Below are 24,740 nucleotides of genomic sequence, written 5' to 3'. Positions count from 1 at the left end.
TTTACATAATGATAATCGAGACGTACATTTATGAAAAAACTCTTTCCGAATCCTCGGTAGAATCATTCGTAAACATTGAAAACTTTGTTTTTTATTTTCGAAAGGATATCAATATTGAATTTTATATATTACGAAAATATATTTGATACAGTATGGAAATGCAATATTTTTTTATTTCTTTTTTCTTTTTGTTAAATTCGATGCACTTATATGAATGTGAATAATTTTAAAACATTTCAATATTTAAATTAGTTGTATTAGTTTATTTCTCTACTTTTATTAAAATTAATAGAAATGTCATTTGTTACGTTATACGTTTTATTGTTTGGCTTTTCATGCTTTATACTTATAAAAATGTCTATTTGTGTGTCTAATTCTTTTTGGTCGATTACAAGTTAATTACGAATCTAGTTACAGTTAATTTTAATTACGAAAATTAATTTAATATAAATGGATTTCACGTTACTGTGAATATGCTAGTAGTGCCATCTTTTATAGGAATGAATTATCTATTGATGATAAAGACTTTCAAAAATTAGGAAACAGATGATAAAAATGTCTTATCATTTCATGTCGCACGTAATGTTATCGACGAGTTTTGTGATGCTATTAGAATTATTTTTATTTTTAGTTAAGGAATTTATTTTTCATTTTTAATTAAGATTTAAATCTGATTACATTATATTATGAATATCATTGAATTTGATCTTTTATAAAAATTTATTATTATATTTATTTTTGGTGGTGTCGGTAATGTAGATTTAAAAAAAATTTCATTCTATTTCTTGCGTGGGTTCATCGTTGTGACATTGACGTCATTTTGTCTTGTAAGACATTTTGTATATGTTTATCATTAGTTTTATAAAAAAACTTTTCCTGCATTTATTCAAAATAAATCTTGTAAAGAGTTTTTTTTATAAGTACGTACGACTTTCTGTGAAAAGTTTTTTCTTTTTTTCATCATACAACATGGCTTGAAGAAGACACAAAATTTAATTACAAGATAATATTACTCTAAGATCACGGTAACAAAGACAACATTTAAATGTTAAAATATAGAATCATATTTATTTTTTTGTCTGTAGCATACCTATTTATATTCCAGAAACAACGAATATATACATCATTGTGAACGTAAACGTGCTTCAACATGTATGCTATGGAAAGTTGTTTGCCCTATGTTCTGACTGGTAGTATTTTTTATGGATTTGGAATAAAGTGGTGTTATGAGTATGCTAAGTTTTGGATCTCATTGAGACCAAAAAAGAATGAATCAATGAGAAAGGGTATTAGATTTTGGAAAAAATGTAAAAGAATATTTACAAATCATCCGATAGAAGGTAGTCTTAAATTAATAGCTACTGCCATAGGCTTGTCTGGTACTTTAACAAGCGGTTTATCTGATGTTGGAGTAGTATCTCATAAGGTCGTACACGCAACAATGTATCTCTTCTTTGCATTTTCTGGTCTGGTTGATGTTTTAAATTTTTATTTTCCTCATAATGTCAGTGATGGTTTAGTTAAAATGGCTTTAGCACAAAGCTTTTTTGTGGAAGGATTTCTTTTCATTTGGGCAAACGTCGATGAAAATTCAGCCGTTAATATAATCTTAGCAGGTATCGTATGGACCACATCTTTTGCTATTACCTTAGAACTTGTGTGGCCAGAAATCAAACTTTTAAGGGCTTGTACGACTCTTTTACATGGTGGATGGATATCACACATGGTTCGTATGTACCGTGTGGAACCTCTCTTACCAGCTAGAGTTGCTTTAGCATTCTCTTGGCACGTAGCAGCTGCATCTGCTATAACATTATGTATTGTTTGTATTACAAGAAGCTGTGCACCTAAGTTAGTAGTAGAGGAACCACCCGAAATACCGATTTATGATTATTGCCAAGAACCGGATCAAAGAATCTAAGTGGATCATTTAAATGTGTAGTGATTTTCAATTTGATAGATTTATGTCTTCAATTATCAGGTAGTGAGATTTTTATACGACATAATTAAAGATAAAATCATACTAAGCGTAATTATACTTGTTATTATGCATGAAATAGTGTACGATGTAGTACAAGTTATTTCAGAACACATTTTATAATAATAGTATTAATACTATATTGCAATAATATTAATTAATATCTATATAATACTCAAAATATTGATCTATAATGATACCAACTCAAATAAGACTGTGCCTTATGATCTTGTTCGTTATATTTATTAATGTATTAGGAAACTATATATATTTACTATATTTATAATAATTTATATACTATTTTTTATCTTTTATTATGTGCCAAATTTATATTTGTAGCATTTGATACATGAATATTGTATTTCTAATTGTAAGTACAATTTTTTTAATACAACGCAATATACTAACAAAACTTTGGTTATTTTTTATTTTATGAATATAAAAAGAAGATGAATAAAAATATCTCGTACGAAAGTATTTCGTATTAAATATATTAAAGTATATATTAAATTTCAAATATAGCGCCATGATGATGTCAGTCATGCAATGTAATTCTCATTCGTATAATGATTACATTGAAATATAATTAATTAGAATCTTTTTGTAAATATAAAATTCTCCATTTATTAAATAATAATCACATTATACTTGATATTCATTGTTGTAAACAGATTTATTGTAAAAATTCTATAAATTGAATAAATGGACATCGACCTAGATAGAATCGTCCAGAAATAAACTGGCCAATAGGAATATACTTCTTGAGCAGCATAGTATGTCCATATTGGTATGTTGAAAACACGCCCAAATCGTAAGAATCAAACCGGCTGAACCCAACCCTGTGATATGTAGAGAACGTAATGTGTCATTTTTCACGTGTTACCATATATTTTTGGTAAAAGGACAAGATAGTAAAAAAAACCATAAGGATACAAACAAGGAGTATTAAAAGTTTGTTATCCTTTTGTAATAATGGTAAGAAATTTCTTTAAATTTGCTGATACAAAATATATCTAAAAGAAGGATATACTTTATCAATAAGACAGGATATAATTGCTTTATCTCTTATTTGTGATATCTTTATTCTATTGTATATTAGTATTATATTACATGAAATTTTTTTCTACATATTATTTATCAGAGAAAATTTGATAAACCTCATATTGGAGGAGTAACTGTAATAAATGGATAAATTTTTACATAAAATTATCGATTCTCTTTATTAAATAAACTTGTATGTTTATGTTGCAGTCTGGAACATTGAAACCTTATCTTATGGCGGTGAGACGTACTCTCACAGCTGCTATGTGTCTTGAAAACTTTTCTTCCCAAATAGTAGAAAAGCACAATAAGCCTGAAGTTGAAGTTAGAGCAAGCAAAGAACTTTTGTTAACACCTATTTTGATTAGCAGAAACGATAAGGAAAAAGTATTAATAGAATCAAGTATAAATAGTATGAGAATAAGTATTGCTGTTAAACAGGCAGACGATCTCGAGAAGATTCTATGTCATAACTTCACAAGATTTATGACTATGAGAGCAGAACATTTCATGATACTCAGGAGGAAACCTATAGAGGTAGATATATAATAATAATAATATCGATGTATTATATTTTACTAAAAATAATGTTTTTATTTCTTTAATAGGGTTATGACATTAGTTTTCTTATCACAAACATCCACGTAGAACAAATGTATAAACATAAGATAGTAGATTTTGTGATTCATTTTATGGAGGAAATTGATAGAGAAATCAGTGAAATGAAACTATCTATGAATGCTAGAGCTCGTATATGCGCGGAAGAATTTTTGAAGAGGGTTAGTATAAAAATATTATTTCTATAAATATGATTGATATAATATACTATTAATTTTCTCTAATGTAATTTTATTTTCAGTTCTAATTTGTGGAGTATGGGTTGTTATTGGAAGAGCGATAAATATAATCTATAAATGAAAAGCCGTTGAAGAAAGCACTTAAAATTTTCTCCGAATACCAATATTAGTAAAAATCATAAATGTTATAATAATTTATTCGAGATGGTCCCTTATTCAACAAAAGTATCTTAAACTTTGATTCAATTTCACAAACTAAATTTCATCAGATAGAATCTGATATAAGAGTAAGCGTAAGTATTAAAGAATTTTAATTTGTTATTGTAACAAAAGAAATTAAGAAAGGATTTGGGATAAAGATATACATGCAAAAAGAAAAAGGAAATATATAGATCAATTTAAGAAGCGAAAAGAAAAAACTTGACACTTTCTTGGAGAAGTGATAAAGCTGCAAAGATTCTTAGACTGGTTTTTTCCAAATTTATGGATATTATATTGTCTGCTTGTATATTTTTTACAATAATACATTAATAGGGAAGTATTCATAGATCATAGGCACATCGATTAACATTTACAACAATCTTCCGATCTTCTCTCAGAAGTATGAACATAGATAATCGTGTTAGTTAATATAAAACTTTCTGTACACTACTTGTAATTTTATACCGTTAAGTATCATATTCGTCTAAGAGCGAAGGAGCTATTATAAGGATAGCTAGAATGAAAATTGCACTAAATAATGGAAAGATATATAATATTTGCGAGTGGGTTCCTCTGACGCACGATCCTGAAAGACTACGTGTGTTGAAACGTTAGTATACTTAATATCAATAAAATTAACGTCCATCGATAATTATATTGTAACGCGTCGAAGAACTGCCAAACATTATTTAGTATAACAGGAGGAAGGGACTGTAATTAACTATAATTATCCTCATAACATCGCGATAAATGCTAAAGAGTTAATAAGAATTATTAATTGTATCTAATGTAATTAACAATTACGGAAAATTATTCTTTAATCTTAATATCGCGTGAATAAGATTTAACGCAATAAGGGATATACATATTATCCTCTTTATTATTAATCGTATTATGTATTTTCTCTGCATTTCTTTTTTTAAATCCCGTCATCGTCGTCATCGCCTTCGTCGCAGCCGCCGCCCTCGCCGCTGCTGCTTCGTTTTTAATATGAAATTTTGGACTTACAACGACATTTTCGACGTCACTGAGTTAAAAAAAAATTAAAAAGGATATATAACAAAGTATATTTTTCACCGATTCACAACACGTATATGTATATTATTTAATTGTTAGACATAGAATTTATTACGCGTTGATCCGAAGCGTGGATATTTGAGAGAAAGGGGATGATATTTTTCAACAAAAAAAAAGAAAAAAAAACAAAAAAAAAGCCAAAAAAAAGAGATTAAGAAGAAGAAAAAAGAAAAGGAACACGAAAAAAATATGATTTGTATTTTTTTATTTTGTTTTTATTATCATCATCTCGCAATAATTACGCGTGACTAAACCAAATATTCCATATTATTTTCCTTATATGAGTCCGCCACCCTTATTCTTCCGTCCCCCGCTTTGTTTCTTATTGTCTTATCTTCTTTTTCTGTTTTCTTTTCCCCTTTTTCAATCTTCTTCGACCATCCAAATAATTCATAAGATTTAAACGAATAATATAAATAACAATGAACGATGTGAATCGATAATGAAAAGACTCATCGGTCATTAAGCTTTACAGCTCATGCGTTTGACGCCTTTGCGATGGCAACACGTCGACCAAAGGCATCTTTTTCGAAGGCTGGAATCCATCACGTTCGCGGTGGCTCCTCGTTCCATAGTGGAAGGGTGTTCTGTCCGATAGAGGCAGTCGCGGCCAATCAGGCGTTGCCTTCGGTCAGTGTCGATTCGCGAGTTTTCCGAACACGAACTGTCCCGACGCGATAACTCGAAACGTTCGCGCGTTTTCTTTCATTCTTTCTCTCTTTCTCTCTCTCTTTCTTTCTTTTTCTCTTTCTCTTTCTCTCTTTCTCTCTTTCTCTCTTTCTCTCTTTTAAACGCGATGGTATAACCGTCGTACAGGTCGCGTATTGCAAAGCGAGAAAGCTACTCTTGTCAATCTCGCGTATTTTCTAAAGAGTATGTCGAACGTTTCGCATACGATAGAAGCTAGTTTATAATGGAACGCGCGTCTAGTGAACATTTTTGAATTCGTAAGAAGGGTAAGTGGATAACGGTTGGTCAAAGATATTATTTTGTTTCGTTACTATGAACGATTTCAAGAGGAAACGTTTATGTACGAAAATTCGTCAATGAAAGATTATTATACTTATCATGATGATAACGATGATGATGGTGATTATTATTGCCATTTATCTTTAATATATTCTATTTATTATTATTATTATCATTATCATTAGTTATATCGCATGAAAGAAATGACCTTCGAAATCATTTTCCGCTGACGTGAGATCGAAAAAATAACGAAAAAGACGGAGTTATCGTAAGATATGTAAAAGCTTATATATATATATAATATATATATATATATATATATATATATATATATATATATATACAGAATTAGAGTTTCATAAATTTTATTTTATCGAAATAAATTTTGACGAACGTTTCCCGCGTTAGATACACAAAATTTGTTAAATGCAAAACTTGTGGACATTGCGCAAATAAATAAATATATACATATACGTATTTATAGATGGACGCATAGGAAAACGCGAACGCTTTATAACGACTAATTCGAATTCCAATGATTAATAGCGAAATCGTAATTAAACAACCGGAAAAGGTAGTTCTCCTTCGTGAGAATCGAATATGGATAGTAACAAAATTAAAAAAGAAAAAAAAATCATAAAGAAATAGAGAGAAAGAAAAACATATATATATATATATATATATATATATATATATATATAATAAAACAGATATAAAATGACAATTTCGAATCGAATCGTTGTTCCTAAATCATTCATTTTAAATGTCTGATCCTTTCGAAGTCGACTCGAATCTAATTCTTAACGATGCTGCGTCCAAAAGCCCAAAAATACACGGAGGAACAGTGAGCAGAGTCACGTTGGCTGTATCGGTGAAAAAGAAAGAAAGAGAGAGCACACGAGGATAAAACAAGAGAGAAGAATTCTTGCAAACGATTAGCGTAGAGAAGCTTTTCGTGCGACCGATATCGTCTCTTTCTCTCTTTCTCTCTTCCTCTTTTATCACACGTACACATATATACATATACGTATCTTTTTCTTCTTCATCCCTTCGATAATCTCTACTTTCTTTCTCTCTCGTTCATCGACGACAACGACAACGATAACAACGGCGACGACGACGCAACGACCACGACGGTGGTCGTGGTGGTGGTGGTGGTGGTGGTGGTGGTGGTGATGGTGACGGCGGTGGCAGCGTCGAGCTTGCGCGACGCTGTGTGCTTTTTACGCCGACGCCGACGCAGCGGCCGTGGCTCGGAGTCGGCGTAGTCTGGGACCTGGCGTCTCCCGATCGGGAACGGGAAGCGAAAAGGAGCTGAGAGGAAGAAGAAGAGTCGTCATCGTCGCTGCCGTCGAGGCAGAGGCTAGTCGAGAGTACAAGCAAGGAGAGAGAGAGAGAGGGGAGAGAGAGGCAAAAAGAGAGAGAGGGAGAGAGAGGGAGAGAAAGGGCTGGCTAGGGAGGGAAGGAGAAAGGGTGGGAGGGAACCAGAGAGAGAGAAAGAAAGAGACAGAGATTCGCGCACGTAAGGGTTACTTGTCGGAGGAGAAGGGTAGTGGGAGTGAGGAGGGGGTGAAGTGGGAGAAATAGAGAAAGAGAGAGAGAGAGAGATAGATAGATAGACAGAGATAGAGAGACGAACGGAGAAAGAGAAAGAGAAAGGGAGAAAGAGTCTTGCGTGCGGCACGAGAAAACAGAGAGAGGGCCTAAGTCGAGAGTTAGGAGTTGTGGCTCGCGTTAGATAGGATGCGTGTGCCTGGGTGCGGTGTCCCACCACCACCCGACAACCGACGGTTCAGCAACGACGAGGACGAGGATAACAACGAGGAACGCAGCATCACCCTAGACGAGACTGTTGTCACCTATCAGAATAAAAACGAGAACGTCGACGAGAAGAATAATAAACGGAACAACGGTAAAAACAATAACAACAATAATAACAACGTAAACGACGGTGCGTTCACCAAGAGATTATTACAGTCGTCAGATCTAATCGTTCTAAGAGACAAGAGGATCATCGTCGTTGTCGTTAATTGTGAAAAAAAAGAGGAAGAGAAGAAGAAGGAGAAAGAGTTGAAGGTGCTGGAGGAGGACGAGAAGGAGAAAAAGAAGAAGAAGAAGAGGACAACGACGAGAAGGAGACGTCGTCGTGAAATCGTTAGCTCTCTTGGTGTCCTATTCTTCTTGATCTTGAACAGGACAACACTTTGTCAATCGTCGTCAAAAAATACAACTCGTAGTGTCGTCGCCGTGCGTTTTTCACACCGTTTTCCCGCTACCGTCCTCGCGTAGCCCGCTTCTGTCAGTCGTCGCGTTCCGCGTTCGCGGTCCGCGTCCACGCGGCGGCTTTCGCCGCGGCGTCGCGACGGCCACGACGCTACTTGCTGAAAACTATTACGAGCGCCGTCAGCAGGAATCCACTATCCTTGCTGACTTCCTTCAACCAGAAGCTGTTAACCGGCTTCACCCTGGACCGCCACTGTCGTCCCACCTACTCATGTTCATCCCGGATACCCTGAGGAGCTGCATGGTGGAACCGGATGTCTCGACTTACCTGCAGGCCCCTTCCGTAGGACAGGTGCATATTCCGTTCAATTATTTTGTTTCGTTTGTTTCCAGTTCTTTTTTGTTTTTTTTTTACCTTTTATCCGCTTTTCTTTTATTTATCCTTCTCCTTTGACGCATTTTCGTATCTCATATCTCGCTTCAACGTTCCTATATATCTACTACGTTTGTTATTATTATTGTTATTATTATTATTATTATTATTATTATTATTATTATTATTATTATTATTATTATTATAGTTATTATTATTATTTTTATTATTGTGACGAATTAGAACATTTCAACACTCGCTGCAATCTCGTAACAATTCGTATCAATGATTATTCCCTAATGCGGCCTACGTCGTCACGAACACGTGTAAACCACGAGCGCGTGTCGCGCTACTATCTAACGTCTCGCTCGACCATCGTCGATCCTTGTGCTCTCATACTTGTCTAACGATTCTGACCTGTATTATATCGATATCTTGACAAATGGATTTTGTCCGACGTTATAAAGAATCGTCAGAAGTTAGTTAAAAAATTTTGATTGGAGTTTATATGTATTATAAGTATATATATATATATATATATATATATATATATATATATATATTAGATTTGTTTTTAAAAATGGACTTTTCGCGTTATAATTTCTAATGTTTCTAGATTAAATTTTTTTTTCTTGATTTTATTGTCGTCGTTGTTTTTGTTGTTTACGTTATTGTCATTATTTTGTTGGGCTTGATCACTTCCCTTTCGTTCGTTCATTTTAGAGACGGTAAGGAAGCTGAAAATGTAATTCTCGAAAGTGCGCATCTCTGCCGCAACCAATCGGGACATTACGTAATCATCCTTGTTATCGTATTACGTTTAAAGTATTCAGGATTTTCACTAGCTTCGAATCGTTTTCATTATGAAACTTAAATGTGAGAATATCGATCATTTTTTAAACGAGTAGACGAACGTGAGCTCATCCATTTCATTTGATATTCATTTCAACAAGATCTGATATATCATTTGTCGTTCTACAAATTTATGAAACGTTTTAGAGAATACAAATTGTTTCATTAAAAATATTGCTATGAATTAATGAAGCTAATAATGTTTCAATATAAATTACAATATAAATTATAATAAAATCATAAGTGTTATATATATATATCCATTCAACATAATAATAAGCTCATAATCATAATATATTTTTTATGTAATTCACGGCACATTGAATAAACACCTAACTTATCTATATACTATTATATATAGATGGAAACATAAGTTGGTAGACGTTAGAGAAAACGTTCGATCGTTTCGTGTGGCGGTCGTCGTCTTTCGATCGAAGTAGCTTGAGGTTCTGACAAACCCGTCAGCTGTTTCCCGCGATATAAAAGATGATCACGAAAAGCTGTAAGAATAGAGCTTAAAAACTGCGCGAAATAATAACATACATAAATATTCTACATGTACGCAAAATAATTTCAAAGCTTAATTCGAAAATGGTATCGATAATACGAAATTTTTGAAAGATGATAAGAGAGGATAACGTATGTATGTCATACAACCGATATTTGCTTTCTCGTCTTTCGGCAAACTTAGAACGGTCGTTAGCGTCTCGTACGGGACATTTATTTTTGGGGTGATGCGTATTTTGAAGTTTTCGAGGAGAGGGGGAGGGGGTTTGCCGAGGTTCGAGAACGTGGAACGTAATTATTTCTGGTCTGATCGCTTGGACGGAACGCTTTACGTGTTGGACGTGAAGTTGATGGCTTGAAAATGATTGAAATATTAATTACATTGGAAGTATTCTTAATTCATTATTTCTGTTTTTGAATTTAATTTATTATTCACTCACACGCACACACACACATATTCATTTCTTCTCTCCCTTCATTTTTATTTCATCCTCTTTTTGGTTTAGTTAAAAAGAAAGATATCGATATTTAATAAGTCGTCGAGCCAAGGTCGAAAGTGTGTTTCGTAGGATACAAAAATCGAACGTAACGAAAAGAGGCGACGGCAAAGAGGACAGTAGAGTGTAGGAGAAGATAGGGGTAGGAGGGAGAGGGACGGTAAGACATACGGAGTACATCTCTCGAGGAGAGCACTGATAAGAAGAAGGTCGTTCGTTGGATCGCAATGTATTCTTTCTCTCTTTTTCTCTCTCTCTCTCTTTACCTTTATAAGCTTGCATAGTCCACGTTCTTCCGCGTCTATGCTCAGCTCGTACGCTTCGTGTCTATGTTATGTCCCGCCAGACGAAGAGGAGTTTGGCTATCGATCGACTTCAGTAGCAGCAGCCGCGTGGTCGCCTACCATCTTTCTTTCTTTCTTTCTTTCTTTCTTTCTATCTTTTTCTTTCTTTTTCTTTCTTTCGTCCTTCTCCGGCAGCTCCATCTCTTTTACTTTTTCTTCTTCTTCTTCATCTTCTTCCTCTGTCTTCTGTCTTCTTCCGTCTTTTTACGTCTTCTTCTATCTTTTGTCTTCTTCTTCTCCTCATCCTCTTCTTCGTCTTAGTTTCTTCTTTCGCTCGAAAGCAAACGTCTTACTCTTCGTTCCACGTGTCATCCATTTCTTTGACTTCGTTGGACCATGTCCGGCTCCGAGAACTATTCGAGACTAGACGAAACAAACACGTCCTCCACTCACTCTCTCTCTCTCTCTCTCTCTTACACACACACACACTCTCTCTCTCTCTTTCTCTCTTACTCTCTCTCATTGGCTATCTCGCGAATTCTCTACGGATTATTTTTACTCGAAAGAGTTTTCTTTCTTTCTCTTTCTTTCTTTCGTTTTCGTACTCTATCTTTATCTCTTTCTCTCTCTCTCTCTCTCTCTCTCTCTCTCTCTCTCTCTCTCTCTCTCTCTTTAAATGCAAGAATATTCGAAGCTATTATTTCACGAAAGCGTGACGTTCTATCGTAGTAATTCTCTAGATTGAAGGAGACGTGTCGTTGCATGGAAGGAAAGGGCCGAGGAGTAGACTATCCAGCAAAAGTACCTACATTGTCTTTTTTTACGTTGCTTTTTAATATAGTCTGAGAATGAGAGAGAAAGAGAGAGTACCGTGGCGCCGTGAGACGCTTTGTTTGATAGTAACAATGCGAATGGTTTTTCTTGTCCTTCTTTTTTCTTGGCCCCCTTTTGCCTCTCTTTCTTTCTTTCTTTCTTTTTCTCTCTTTCTCTGTATATATATCTATCTATCTATGTATCTATCTATCTATCTATCTATCTATCTATCTATCTATCTATCTATCTATCTATCTATCTATCTATCTCTATCTCTATCATTTTTTTCTTTTTTCCTTTCTTTCTACTTTCTTTACGTTCTCAATCGGAAGAAAATTACTCGTCCTTCGTCGTTAGCGTTAGTTAAACTTAGGATAGGTCTATTATCGATCGATCATTACGTGCCGTTCTTCATATTGCCTGTTGTACTTATTTCTTTTTCTTTCTTTTTTTAATTCTTTCCTGACGTAAAAATTTCAAAATTGTTAGCTCGTAATAGTACATAGTAAGAGAAATGAGTAAATCCTCTATGGTGGGAATTCGAACGTGTCGAGAATGAATTTCCTTGTAAGCTTTTCTCTATACCTCCTTCGGTGTCATTCTAAATCGTTTCCACTCTATAGTGTCTTAACCTTTGGGATTTTCTCGTTAAGAGACGATCACCTCGTCGAACGTGATCGTTCGAAGAGGAATGACAAGTCGCAAAAAAATTAGTTTTTTTCTTTTTCCGCAGAGTGATCCATTTTACTTATTTATTTATTTATTTATTTATTTATTTATTTATTTATTTATTTATTTATTTATTTATAATTAAGAGAGGAATGTTGATTATGAGAGAGAACAAAAATTGAAACCCTTAAAAATTTATCGTGCGATTGAAGAAGCTTTATTCCAAAAAGATGAAAAGTATATGGCCATTGAAAAACTGAATGATATAAAACAAAAATAACTTTTACAAATACATATCTTTTAGTGGCTACCCTGTCTAATGAAATTCACACAATTTAATAAATTTATTTATCGTAATTATAATCTCTATAATTTTCTTTATAATTTTCACCTAATATTGAATAATAAAAGAGACCTTTTTTAAATACATCGATTTTGCTTCTTCATAAAAAGTAATATACGTATTGAGGTGAAATTTCATCCATTAATGTGATCTTTGTTTTCTCTGCTAGTTTTTAAGGGTTAATAAAATTATAAGATTCATATTTCGTATATTTGAAACAACATGAAGCTGAAAATATTTTTATTAAGATGTAACTGTGTAATAGTAATAATTTTACGTCCGTTCAAATATTTATTCGATTAATGTTGATTGAGGTTCAATGAAAGTTGAAACGATCCTAACCGTTCGAAGGAGAGATAGATAGATAGAGAGAGAGAGAGAGAGAGAGAGAGAGAGAGAGAGAGAGAGAGAGAGCTGAATGAGAGAGAAAGAAAATGAATTAAAGGGAGAGCTAGAATACACGACGCGAGTTTATTTGTTCTGGAACGAGTCCCTCAAAGAATATCAAACAGTGTCGAAATCAAAAACTACAGTAATTATGTTGGCATAACACGTAGATTGAAGAATTTCTCGAGATCGATTAGTATTACAAAATTGTTACGTACTTATGCATAAAATATGTACACTAACATTAACGTAGGTAGTACATTAAAATAATTATAGATAATATGCATCGGTCAAAATCAATATTAAAATAAATCTAAATGATTATAATAAATAATATCTAAATAATAATAATAAATAATAAGTATAATTTCAAGATAATGATCAATACAATATTTATTTAAAACATATTAATAATATAATACAATAACATAATACAATTTTATTAGTACATTTATATAAGATTACATACGTACATGTGCAAAATACGTATAAGGAATATTCAATTTATTTTAATCTAAAAAATTCACTCCTATTTATTGGATCAGTGTTTTTAAACATTTAATCAATATTTTAAATAAATGGTCAGTATTTATAATAAAATATCAGTACGCAACCCAAATGCGACATTGACATTTTATTATTTATACTGACTAAAATATTAATATCATTTATTTTACAGATTTCTTATCGTTAATTAATAAAAATACTTATGAAATAAATATAAGTGTAAAAAATTTCTTCAGTTTTTACATTTACAATATCACATTTTCTCGCAATAGGGATATAACATCTATACACTCTTGTGTAAATTAAATTATAAGACTTATTTTATTTTTCTTTCTCAAATACACATATATACATGGACACATACATACATATCTGATTCATTTATTCGATATAATTATTTGCAAAATACTTATTTTTTTTCCTTTCAACATGCTCTATTATATCCATATCTTTCGTAGAAAACATACTTAAAGGTATTACAAGAAACTAATATTCTAGATACATACATGCATATATATAAATATATATATATATATATATATATATATATATATATAATAATAATAATAATAATAAAAGAAAAAGGAAGAAAGAAAAAAAAAAAGAGAATAACATAACTAAATGCAATAGAAATAATGAGTAGAAATAAGAGAAAAAGAAAGAGTGAGAGAGTGTAAGAGAGACTGAAGAGGAAGAGGTGGAGAAGGATGATGGCGAGGAGGGAGATGAAGGATGGTGGGATGGGAAAGGAGGGTAGAGTATGGTGGGGAACGAGAACTCAAGAGGGAGGCGAGAAACGCGTCGGTTCGAGGGCAAATCTAGTAAGCTAGGACAGAGTCTATTAATAAACGTTTGGGGTGCCGTACCTGGCCGGCGCGCGCGGTGCCTCCGGCGCGTCCCGCGCGCGTCCACCAGCAGATACGCGCGTCTCGACGGCCGGCGTCTCAGTGTCGTCGCGACGACCGACGTCGTACTCGCGCTCCGTCCTCGTATTTTCGTAAACGCGTCGTCTCGCGGTATCATTTCGATTCGTGCGGGTGGTACGTTTTCTTTTTTCCTTTCGTTCTTTTTCTCTTTCTTTCTTATTCGGTTCTTTATTCCCCTTTCTCTCTCTCGTACATATATATATATATATATATATATATATATATGTGTGTGTGTATATGTACGTATGTACATAGAATTTGAATCGATCGATCGATATTTACGTGTTACACAGGTGCATAAGAAGAACGGGGTTAATCGTCCACTTTGTCGACTCACCAAGCGATCTAAAAAAGATTGAGAAAGAGGGAGAGAGAGAGAGAGAGAGAGAGAGAGAGAGAACGTCGACGAAATTCGTGGCACGAAATCGTTTTTGAACCTCTGCTACTATCTTTTTCTCTCTCTCTCCCTCCCTCTCTCTCTCTCTCTCTCTCTCTCTCTCTCTCTCTCTCTCTCTCGTGGAAATCTTAATGCGCGCGTGCGGTGCGAAGTGATAGGCTAACGTAAGAGAAGAAAAAGAAAGAGAGAGAGAGAGAGAGAGAGAGAGAGAAAGAGAGAGAGGGAAGACAGAAGAGGATCATCGAGAGCGCGAGTGACCTTCGGACTCGGTGTAATTCGGTGCCCAACGCAACACCCGGATTTTCTTTATTTCTTTACTACTTCTGTTTTTTCTCCTTCTTTTTCTTTCTTATCTTCCAATATTTTTCATCTCACCGACAAAAAGATCATTTCTTTTTTTCACGTCAGTTGCACTTATAAATTTCGATTTTATTGAAGGTCAATGATTTTATCACGATCGGAATAAATCGTGCAAAATGAAGTTTCGTGAGAAGTACGATAAAGAAAGAAAGTAATAGGATTGAGTTTTCGGTAATTTAAAAGAATTTGTTTAATGACGTCGCATCGTCGTCACGAATGTTCCTTAATGTTCTTGATTTTCGTTGCTGTCTGAAAATAACGACTTCGTATATAGTCACTCTCGTTCTATCTCTTTCTCTCTCTCTTTCTTCCTCGTGTGAGTGTACATCGACGAATAACGGAAGAGAGAGAGAGAGAGAGAGAGAGAGAGAGAGAGAGAGAAAGAGGAGAGAGAGAAAGAGAAAGAAAGAGAGAAAGAAGATCCCGCACGCGTGTACACATCGCTTTGCTCTCGACTCGAGCTTCTTAAAGGCTCGATCGTACGAGCATACTGTCGTTTAACTGGTGACAAAGCAACGTGAACAATAGACAAAACGATTCTCTTTTGGGTTTGTAGAAGATATCGAGGAGTCGTCTAAAAAATATTACTCGTCCGTCGACATATGTACTTAGATACATATCATTGGAAATGTCATTGATTTCGTTGCTGTCGTCTACCAGAAGGAGGACACGAGGAGGATAACGACGTTATTAGGAATCGAGAGATCAAGAAAAATCGATATCGAATTGATTCGTATATAAATATATACACGAACACACACAGACACACATATACTTTTATATAAGTAATTGTGTGTGCTGTTTTATATTATATTATTGTTGTTGCTGTTATTATTATTATTATTATTATTATTATTATTATTATTATTATTATTATTATTATTATTTTGTTTTGTTTTGTTTTGTTTTGTTTCTTAATCGCGCGTTTTGGTGTCTCTATCACACATAATATCTCTAAATAATATAACAAGTTCGTATTCGATCTTTCGATTTTTCGATCTTTCGTTCGTTCGTTCATCGTCCGTCGACGACGTCGTGTCGACAAAAAAAAGACGGAACTCACGTTATTCCGGCCGCGAGTGTGCGACGCTCGCGTGTGCAGATGAGGCCACGATCGATCTGCGAAAGGGTGGCGGAGGAGTATCGCGACGAAGAGTATCGTCACGGGTACTACGAGAATCGGTGCTTCTGACAACCGATCGAGCGGAGGGACAGACAGACGGTAGTGTGCCACAACAGTCGCGGTGCTTGCGAATACTCGATGGTTGGTGTCGTTGCTTCTCTTTTCTTCTTTTCTCTTGCAATTTACTTTATCTTTATGTTTCTTTCTTTCCTTTCCTGTACCTTCTTCGTCTTTTCTTTTTTTATCTCTTTTTCAATCTCTTCCATCATCATTTGTCTCTCTCTTCGTCTGTTTATTTATCTTTTTTTATTCATCCGTTATATTTATTTTCGTTATTTTATTCTTTCGCTTTACCCTTATTCTTTTCTTAATTTGTTTTTGCATCAGTTTCGTCTTAATCTTTTTCTTCAACTGGTTTCGTTTTTAACTTTCTCCATTCATTCATCTTTTCTGAATTATCTTGTTACACTTGCCGCACGATTTTTTAAAAGCTTACATATTCGAACGCTATGGACCCCTATCGATAACGCTGCGCGGGAAATTCAAATTTTACAATGGAACCCGAATTAGGTATAACCTTTCACTTTCGCTCAAGTTCCTTTCTCTTATAATACATCGTGTTATTTTATATATATATATATATATATATATATATATTTATATATATATATACATATATATACATATGATATGTAATTGTGGAAAGGTATAAAAAAAACATCTTGTTTCATTCAATATTTCTAATTGCACATTTATATATACATATTTATGTACGCCAGATTTTCTAAAGTAAAAATTAATTTAAACGAAAAGTTTACTTTTAAATCATTTTTATAATGAAACGTGCTACAGTAAATCAAAACAAGTTATTCTCTTCTCTTCTTTTTTCTATCTAAATTAGACATACATATACACACATACACACACTCTTTAGCGACTCGTTATCAATAATTTTTTAATCGAACACTAATTTGCAAGACAATCGTTCATACTAATGCTCGTAAATCGTTAATAAGGTTAAGCTTGATAGTTGTAAATGAAAGATTAGAATTTGAGTAAAATCTTGTTTAAATTGCATGTAAGTGAAAGAAATACGTTTTCCTCTAACATCGAAGACGTTTTTTCTTCAAAAATTTAATGTCGAAATTAATGATACGCGTTTGTCTGTGTTTGCAGGATGAGTTCCATCCATTCATTGAGGCCCTCCTACCATTCGTGAAGTCTTTCTCGTACACGTGGTTTAATCTACAAGCCGCCAAGAGGCGTTACTATAAGAAACACGAGAAACGGATGAGTCTTGAAGAGGAACGTCAGTGTAAGGAGGAACTTCAGGTGAGTGAATTAACTTCAAACACATCTTCATATTACATTTTTTCGAGTTGCATAGATGAAAATAAACAAAAAATAAAAAGACAGAAAAGGAAGAAAAAATAGAGAAATTTCCGAGTAAAAAGATTAGTAGCTTGGAAGTAGCTTACTAGGACTCTTCGTTCGACATAATCATTTCCACTTAAATAAGTAAATTGAAAAGATTTCTTTTTTTTTTTTCTAACGATTACGAAAACGCTCGTTCATCCTTTACAAAACTCTAACGCTAAACGAGCACGTAGCGAGCTCGCTAATATCGCGCTTAAGAATAAAAATAATCAGGTTTGAAGTTATTTTTGGCGGCGGGTGACCTCGTGACGTGCCATCGTGCTAGGCCTCTCAAACTCGTTAGCTCTCTCTCTCTCTCTTTTATTTTTCTCTTTTTCTTTCTCATTCTTAAACGACCTTATCGTTTGTTATCTATAGAGATCGTCTTTATATACTGTTAGAGAGAAAGAAGAACAGGAAGAGAGGGAGAGAGAGAAAGAAAGAGAGAGACTGACAAATACATCGTTAATGCGAATGAAATGACATTTAGAATTCGAAAGGAAAATAAATGAAACTTTTTGAAGAAGATGATGATGTCGATCGATTTTCGAGCCAAAAGATTTTAAATATGAGAAAAACGGAAAAAGTTATGATTATAAGTGAATGGGGTTGTATAATAAAGAGGAAGGGAGGTGAAGAGATAAGGAAAGAATTTGACGAACATTAGAAATCAAAAATTATTAAACGAACTTAAAGTTTATCTCGTAGATAGTATACGGTATAGTAAAGAAATGAGTTCGGTTTATCCTTGAAAGATATAATTCTAGAGAGAGAGAAGGAGAGAAAAAGAAAGAAAGAGAGAGAGAGAGAAGAAGAAAAAAGAAAGAAAGCGAGAGAGAGAGAGAAAGAGAGAAAGAGAAAGAAAGAGAAAGGTATAAACATCGAAGACGTTTAATGAAAAGCTTCAAAGACAACGAGTAGGAAGTTTCCTTTTGAAAAGGAACACCAACCTCACTGGCACGCTTCTCTAATTGAACGTTCTTCACTGCACGTTCGACGCTTTTATCTAAGCGATTCTGCTTAATTAGTCTATCACGTGGGAGGCTATGGATGCTTAAGAATGGTTGTGGGATGTGGGAGAAAAGAGATGGATGGCTCGTTTCGAAGATTCCTAAAGCGCGAGGTAAAGCTTTCGAAAGAGGTAAAGCCTCTCTCTCTCTATCTCTCTCTCTCTCTCTCTCTCTCTTTCTCTTTCTCTTCTTCTCTCAAAGTCCCTCGAGCATTTCGATGGAAGTTCGTCGAGGTTCGTTCACGGAGTCACTGACATTCGCGTTTTCGGCCGGACCGCAATCACTTTTTTTTCTCTCTCTCTTCCTCTCTCTCTCTCTCTCTGTATTCGTTCGCTCGTCTGCTAGCGGACCCATCGAGTTTCTCTTCTCTCCACCGCAATTCGTATTCTCCCTCGCGACGGCGTTCGATCAATATTTTAATTCCGCGATGCTGCGGTATTTAGTGAACGAACAAGCTGAACTGTACGAACGAGCTGAACGAACGAACGAACGGATGGATGGATGGATCTACATATGTTTATGAAAGGATTCGTAGTTTAGGATCGATATATCGTGAGTGGTGATCGTACTACGCTGAGGTAAAGAACATACTCGAGATCATCACCCCTACCTCTTCGTTGTCGTTCTCCTCTTCCTTCTCTCCCGTCCTCTTGCTTATTTTCTTTCTTTATTTATCTTTCTACTTTTTTTTTCTTTTTCTTTTTCTTCATCACACAGCGCGCGAGAATATTGCCGTATTTTTCTACTCTCTTCCTGTTATATATATATATATATATATATATATATATATATATATATATATATATAGATATATATAGATATATATAGATATATATAGATATATATATCGGTCGACCAATAAGACGTCCGCTCTTCGAGGTAATTGATCGGACGACGACGGACACTTTTCCGCATCCTCCTATGCCGGCTTACAATCCGATTACGAGATACTGCAGGGCTTTTAACCCTGAAACCGTTTCCACTTTCGTCGAGTCACGACGAGCCGGCCGATATATCTGTGTACTATACATTTAGCTACCCAATGTAAGCGTGTTAGAACGCTTATTCGGAATTTTTTCGTTAATGGAATTATACTATTCGTTAAATCTCCCCCTTGTAGTCGATCGTTGTATTTCTCTCTTTCTCTCTCTCTTTCTATATGTATATATATATATATATATATATATATATATATTATTATATTATATTATTATATTATATAATTATATTATACTAAATATAAATAATAAATAATAATATAAATGTATACTTGTATATAGTATATAATTGTACTAGCATGAAAGAGTTTTAATTTGTTTTAATATATGGAACTATTAAAAACTTTGAATATGAACTTTGGATATGAATTAAATTTTATATCAATAAAATAAAATAAAAGATACATATATAAATATAGATATATGTATGTGTTTGTGATTTAAAAATTAAATGACATTGTAGAGAATTAAATATATATACATATAAAAATTAAATAACAAATTCTAATGTATGTTTCTTTCGTTAAAAAAATTGTTGTTATTATTGTCATTCTTTTGTATTTTTTTTTTTTAATATAAAAAATGAAATTTATTAGAACCCAATTATTAGATTTGAAATTCATTATTTAAACGTGTCGACCAATCTCATGCATTCTTCGAGGAAGTTAATAACTCGAACTTTCGCGCACATATCGGAGTTACGTTTGAATTTTACATGAACCACGTTTAATCTGCGACGCACGAAGCCCTACGGAGTCTTCGACCGAGCGCCGCTCTCCCATTATCCGGAGGCCTTTTGAAATTATGAACGAAGAAGGAAGGTCAGTGACCATAATTCTTGCGAGCATCGCGCCATATATGCAAACTAACGTCGGTAACGAGCTCATCCACGAACAACGAAAATTTCTACGTATGTCGTAAATGATAGTAAGATTAAATTATATTTCTGTGTGTATGTGTATCTCTATGTGTGTTTGTGTGTGTGCGTGCACGTACGCGCGCGAATGGATAGGTGGTTGTATGTATGTGTTGTTGAGTGAGTGAGTGGGAGTGGTTGTGTTATACGCATACGCACAATATATTCGTTTATTTTATTAAATGTGATGCAACAGAAAGCAATAGATATAGTATATACTTTCCACAATTTGTTGATATTCACAAAGTTCTCTATTACGAAAGTTTTAATATGCGTTGTGCAATGCCACGAAACGAATTGAATTCATATGAGTCAGTTTTTAATTTTTATTTCACTTTTTATCTTACTATAATTTATTGATACTTTAAACATAAACGTTAACATTTGCTCTATATGTATAATCTATAAATTATGTTCTATATTAGTATAATCTTTTTTCTTTTTTCTTTACTTTTTCTTTTTTTTTAAGCGCTACAAAAGACTGGATTAAATCGGAAAACGTATTTTTCGATTGATCTGAATATTATTTAATAAATATAATTATCATTTTTATTACCATGTAATTATTATAGTTATAAAACAACGATCTATAAATTAAAAGACATTAATTTTATTATCCTTGTTATTACATAAATTGAGAACAATAAATTATACATGTGTATAACTAAAATAAAATATAAAAATAAATAAATGAGAATAACAACAATAATAATAATAATTACAAATAATAATAATAATAATAATAATAATAATAATAATAATAATAATAATAATAATAATAATAATAATAATAACAATAATAATAATAATAATAATAATAATAATAATAATAATAATAATAATAATAATAATAATAATAATAATAATAATAATAATAATAATAATAATAATAATAATAATAATAATAATAATAATAATAATAATAATAATAATAATAATAATAATAATAATAATAATAATAATAATAATAACAATAATAATAATAATAATAATAATAATAATAATAATAATAATAATAATAATAATAATAATAATAATAATAATAATAATAATAATAATAATAATAATAATAATAATAATAATAATAGAGAAGAGTAGAAAATAGCGAAATGAAGAGCGCGCGGGACAAAGTCGAACTTTAGAATTCATGCAATCGCGTTCGCTCGAGTCGACCTAAAAATCTCGTTGCATCGCGAACCGTAACTCGACTTTCTCGTCTTTGTCTACACCGTACACGTACGTAGCTTTCTTGTTAAAAAACAACAAAAAAAAAGAAAGAAAAAGAAAGGAAACAGAAAGGAAGAAAGAAAGAAAGAAAGAAGAAAAAGAAAAAAAAGCGACGAAGCCGATACGTTTTTCGCAGTTTAGATATAAAACGCCGAACTTATTGATATTCTCTCGAGTGATACCACGAGAGTAATGCTTGTGCGTGAATTGCAAGTGCGGCTACGATGCATCATTGATCTTGTTGTGTGCATCGTATTGAAGAACAAAGTGCATGGACTGTGAACTCTGTCGGCACGATGTTCTCCTTTTAAATAATACAAATTCTCCTTATTTTCAACATTTTCATTCATGAATTCAAATGATTAAGAAAAGAAATCTGTCGGACATACGATAACAAAATATGTAATTGAAAATTCGTAAGATATTTTTATGAAATTTAATTTTTTATTTTTTATTAGACCATTTAATACTTTAAAAAATTAGATAAATACAATACTTATAAATTTATATCTTTTATATTTTCTTTCATATTTTTCATCAAATATAATTAATAGTTCATATCCATGATTCAATATTTGCGAAGTATTATGTCATAGTATGATTACCGTTTACTTATACTTAACTATACTTACTAGTATTATAATTATATACTTATAAATATTATATGTTTTATATTAAATAATTTATTTATTTATTTAGACGAGAAACGAAAATTAGATTACAGCAGTAAAACGATCCGTACAAAACTTAGCTGTGTGTGTATGTGTGTATTTATGCATGTATACACACACCGTATACATATACCTATAGAAACAAATACGATTGAACAGAAACGTGAAACGTGTCCGATGAAAGAAATGAAAACTAAAGAAGAAAAGGAACAAGGAAGCATCGTCAATGTCACTGCACCGAATTGCGTGCTTCAGAGTTGTCGCGAAAAGTGCATCTCCCTTTTCGACAAAAAGGATAGAAAGGAAGGAGAGAGGGAGGTTGGTTAGTCAGAAAATTTGGTGAGTGCGACAAGGAAAAAGTATAGAAGTAAGCTGTGCTTACGTACTGGAAAACGAGAGACACGAGGGATGAAAAGGAGTAGGAAGAGGCCGTAGCACAACGTGGCGTGTTAGACATGGACCGGACGAGTAAGAGAGAGAGAGAGAGAAAACGATGGATGAGGTAGAAGGGAGAGAAGGGTTTTGGTCTAGGTCCGACTCGTCGGCCGTTTTCTCTTAATTTCGAGACAGGCCGCAGGACGATATCGACTACTTCAATTCCACTACACGAAAGAGAGAAACGAACGGTGAGAAGGAGATAGTAACGTGGACGAGAACTAGAGAGAGAGAGAGAGAGAGAGAAAGAGAAACGAAGAGAGAGAAAAAGAGACAAAGAGAAAGAGAGAGAGAGAGAGAGAGACGAAGAGAAAGAGATAGAGAGAGTAAGAGACGAAGAGATAGAGAGAGAGATTGTAGGACGCGAAACGTGTACGAGGACCGCTAGTGCGCGGACGAGGGGGTCGTGGGAAGGGGTGGGCGCCAGGAGGATGGCTCGAATGCAGCACCAACACCCGCAAGAAGTATCTGAGTAGGATAGTACACACGTACGTTTCGGGCAGCGGCGGCGACGCTGATGGCGGCGGGAGTAGCAACGAGAGAGAAAGACAGAGAGAGAGAGAGAAAGAGAGATGGATGGTAGAATAAGAGAGGATGGGTGTTGTCGAGAAGGGGTATGGAAGGGCAAAGAGAGAGAGAGAGAGAGAGAGAGAGAGTAGACATGTAGCGCATACGCCGTCGCGACGGAGGCTGCGGCTACGCGGCGCCTACCAACCACCATCTATAATCTCTATGCGGATATCGATTTTCTACCCTGTATTTCCTAAATTTATGCAAACTAGCAACCCACACGGCCACCACCGACACCCGTTCTCCGAGTCTCTTGCAACCCTCGTTGCATCCACACGCTTGCCCATCTACCATCCTCCTCCTCCTCCTCCTCCTCCTCCTCTTTCTCCTCCTCCTCTTTCTCCTCCTCCTCCTCCTCTTCTTCCTCCTCTTTCCACCCTTTCTGATCCAGATCACTACTACCACCTTCTTCCCCCTCTCTTCCTCCCCCTTGACACAAGACCGGCGACCACTCGCTAGCAGTGTCGGCCCCATTCATCTAACGAGCTCGACCGGTCTATCGTGTCACGTTGCAATGAAAACTCTTCCTTCCTTCCTTCCTTCCTTCCTTCCTTCTTTTCTTCTCCTCTTCCCTTCTTCCTGCCTTTCTTGCTTCATTTCGTTTCCTTTCTTTCCTTATACCTCGTTGACATTCTCTTACAGAGCGTCGTCAAAAGACCATATAAGAGTTACTTCGACGCGTGACTTCGTTACACCAACGATATTCCACCTCGTTTGATGTCAATGAATACTTTTCGGCTCGATGTTTTTTTCTCATAGGTAAAATTTAGAATAAGTGGAAGGATAAATTGGTTGAGGGAAGGGATAGGATAGAGTGAAGGATAGAGAAAATATGGTTTGTTGATTCGTGCACAATCGACGAATTTATGCTGAAACGACTTTTTACCTTATCTTGCACGAATGAGGTACACATATTTCAAAGCTTTGAAAAGCGAGTAGTAGTAGTAAGATCGTTCGATAGGTCCTGTTATAGACTTGTTTCAATATTCAATGCAGATTAGAAAGAACAATAATCAATAAGATTTTCAAAGAATACGAATTGTAAGTAAAAATCATCGTTGATTCGTTGATAAAAAAAAGAAAAAAGATCCGATTTCATTATAAATATATAATAATGAAGAAAAAAAAGAAGAAAGAAAGGAAAGAAGAAGGAGATAAAAGAACGAAAAAAAA

At 34.0% G+C, this 24,740-nt stretch overlaps 3 protein-coding genes across 12 annotated transcripts in view; all 3 read left to right on the top strand.

Annotated features, from left to right (window-relative positions):
- The first annotated feature begins 794 nt into the window (after positions 1–794).
- Positions 795–2,210, top strand: LOC118449347 (transmembrane protein 45B). Of its 2 annotated transcripts, none has more exons than XM_035883805.2 (2): positions 795–1,025; positions 1,106–2,210. In XM_035883805.2, the coding sequence occupies exon 2, from the start codon at positions 1,151–1,153 to the stop codon at positions 1,919–1,921; it is 771 nt and encodes a 256-aa protein (XP_035739698.1). In that variant the 5' UTR covers positions 795–1,025; positions 1,106–1,150; the 3' UTR covers positions 1,922–2,210. The 2 variants fall into 2 exon arrangements, with proteins under 2 accessions (XP_035739698.1, XP_085514897.1); XM_085658771.1 differs by having other exon boundaries at positions 1,086–2,210.
- A 584-nt stretch (positions 2,211–2,794) lies between these two features.
- Arpc4 (Actin-related protein 2/3 complex, subunit 4) lies at positions 2,795–5,385 on the top strand. Its single transcript, XM_035887374.2, has 4 exons — positions 2,795–2,953; positions 3,230–3,556; positions 3,628–3,798; positions 3,879–5,385. Exons 1-4 carry the CDS (start codon positions 2,951–2,953, stop codon positions 3,882–3,884), a joined length of 507 nt encoding a protein of 168 aa, XP_035743267.1. The 5' UTR covers positions 2,795–2,950; the 3' UTR covers positions 3,885–5,385.
- A 3,118-nt stretch (positions 5,386–8,503) lies between these two features.
- Positions 8,504–24,740, top strand: part of NfI (Nuclear factor I) — a 68,987-nt gene continuing 52,750 nt past the window's right edge. For 4 of the 9 annotated variants that reach the window (XM_085658991.1, XM_085658990.1, XM_035887367.2 and 1 more), the window contains exons 1-2: positions 8,504–8,638; positions 17,501–17,656. In XM_085658991.1, the coding sequence (XP_085515117.1) occupies positions 8,558–8,638; positions 17,501–17,656 (237 nt within the window). In that variant the 5' untranslated portion in view covers positions 8,504–8,557. Of the gene's footprint in view, positions 8,639–14,414; positions 14,559–15,356; positions 15,373–15,757; positions 15,993–16,253; positions 16,466–17,500; positions 17,657–24,740 lie in introns of those variants that run through there. The other 5 variants (XM_035887369.2, XM_035887368.2, XM_085658988.1 and 2 more) reach the window with 5 other exon arrangements.

The sequence above is a fragment of the Vespa mandarinia genome, chromosome 8, assembly GCF_050613455.1.
Source record: "Vespa mandarinia isolate Hongniang chromosome 8, ASM5061345v1, whole genome shotgun sequence".
NCBI lineage: Eukaryota > Metazoa > Arthropoda > Insecta > Hymenoptera > Vespidae > Vespa > Vespa mandarinia.
This window is presented reverse-complemented; position numbering and strand designations above follow the sequence as displayed.

Excerpts from the sequence above, each read along its gene's own strand:
- LOC118449347 (XM_035883805.2), top strand. The coding sequence starts at position 1,151 with ATGTATGCTATGGAAAGTTGTTTGCCCTATGTTCTGACTGGTAGTATT.
- Arpc4 (XM_035887374.2), top strand. Across the intron at positions 3,557-3,627 it reads TCAGGAGGAAACCTATAGAG|GGTTATGACATTAGTTTTCT; the intron begins GTAGATATATAA and ends TTTCTTTAATAG.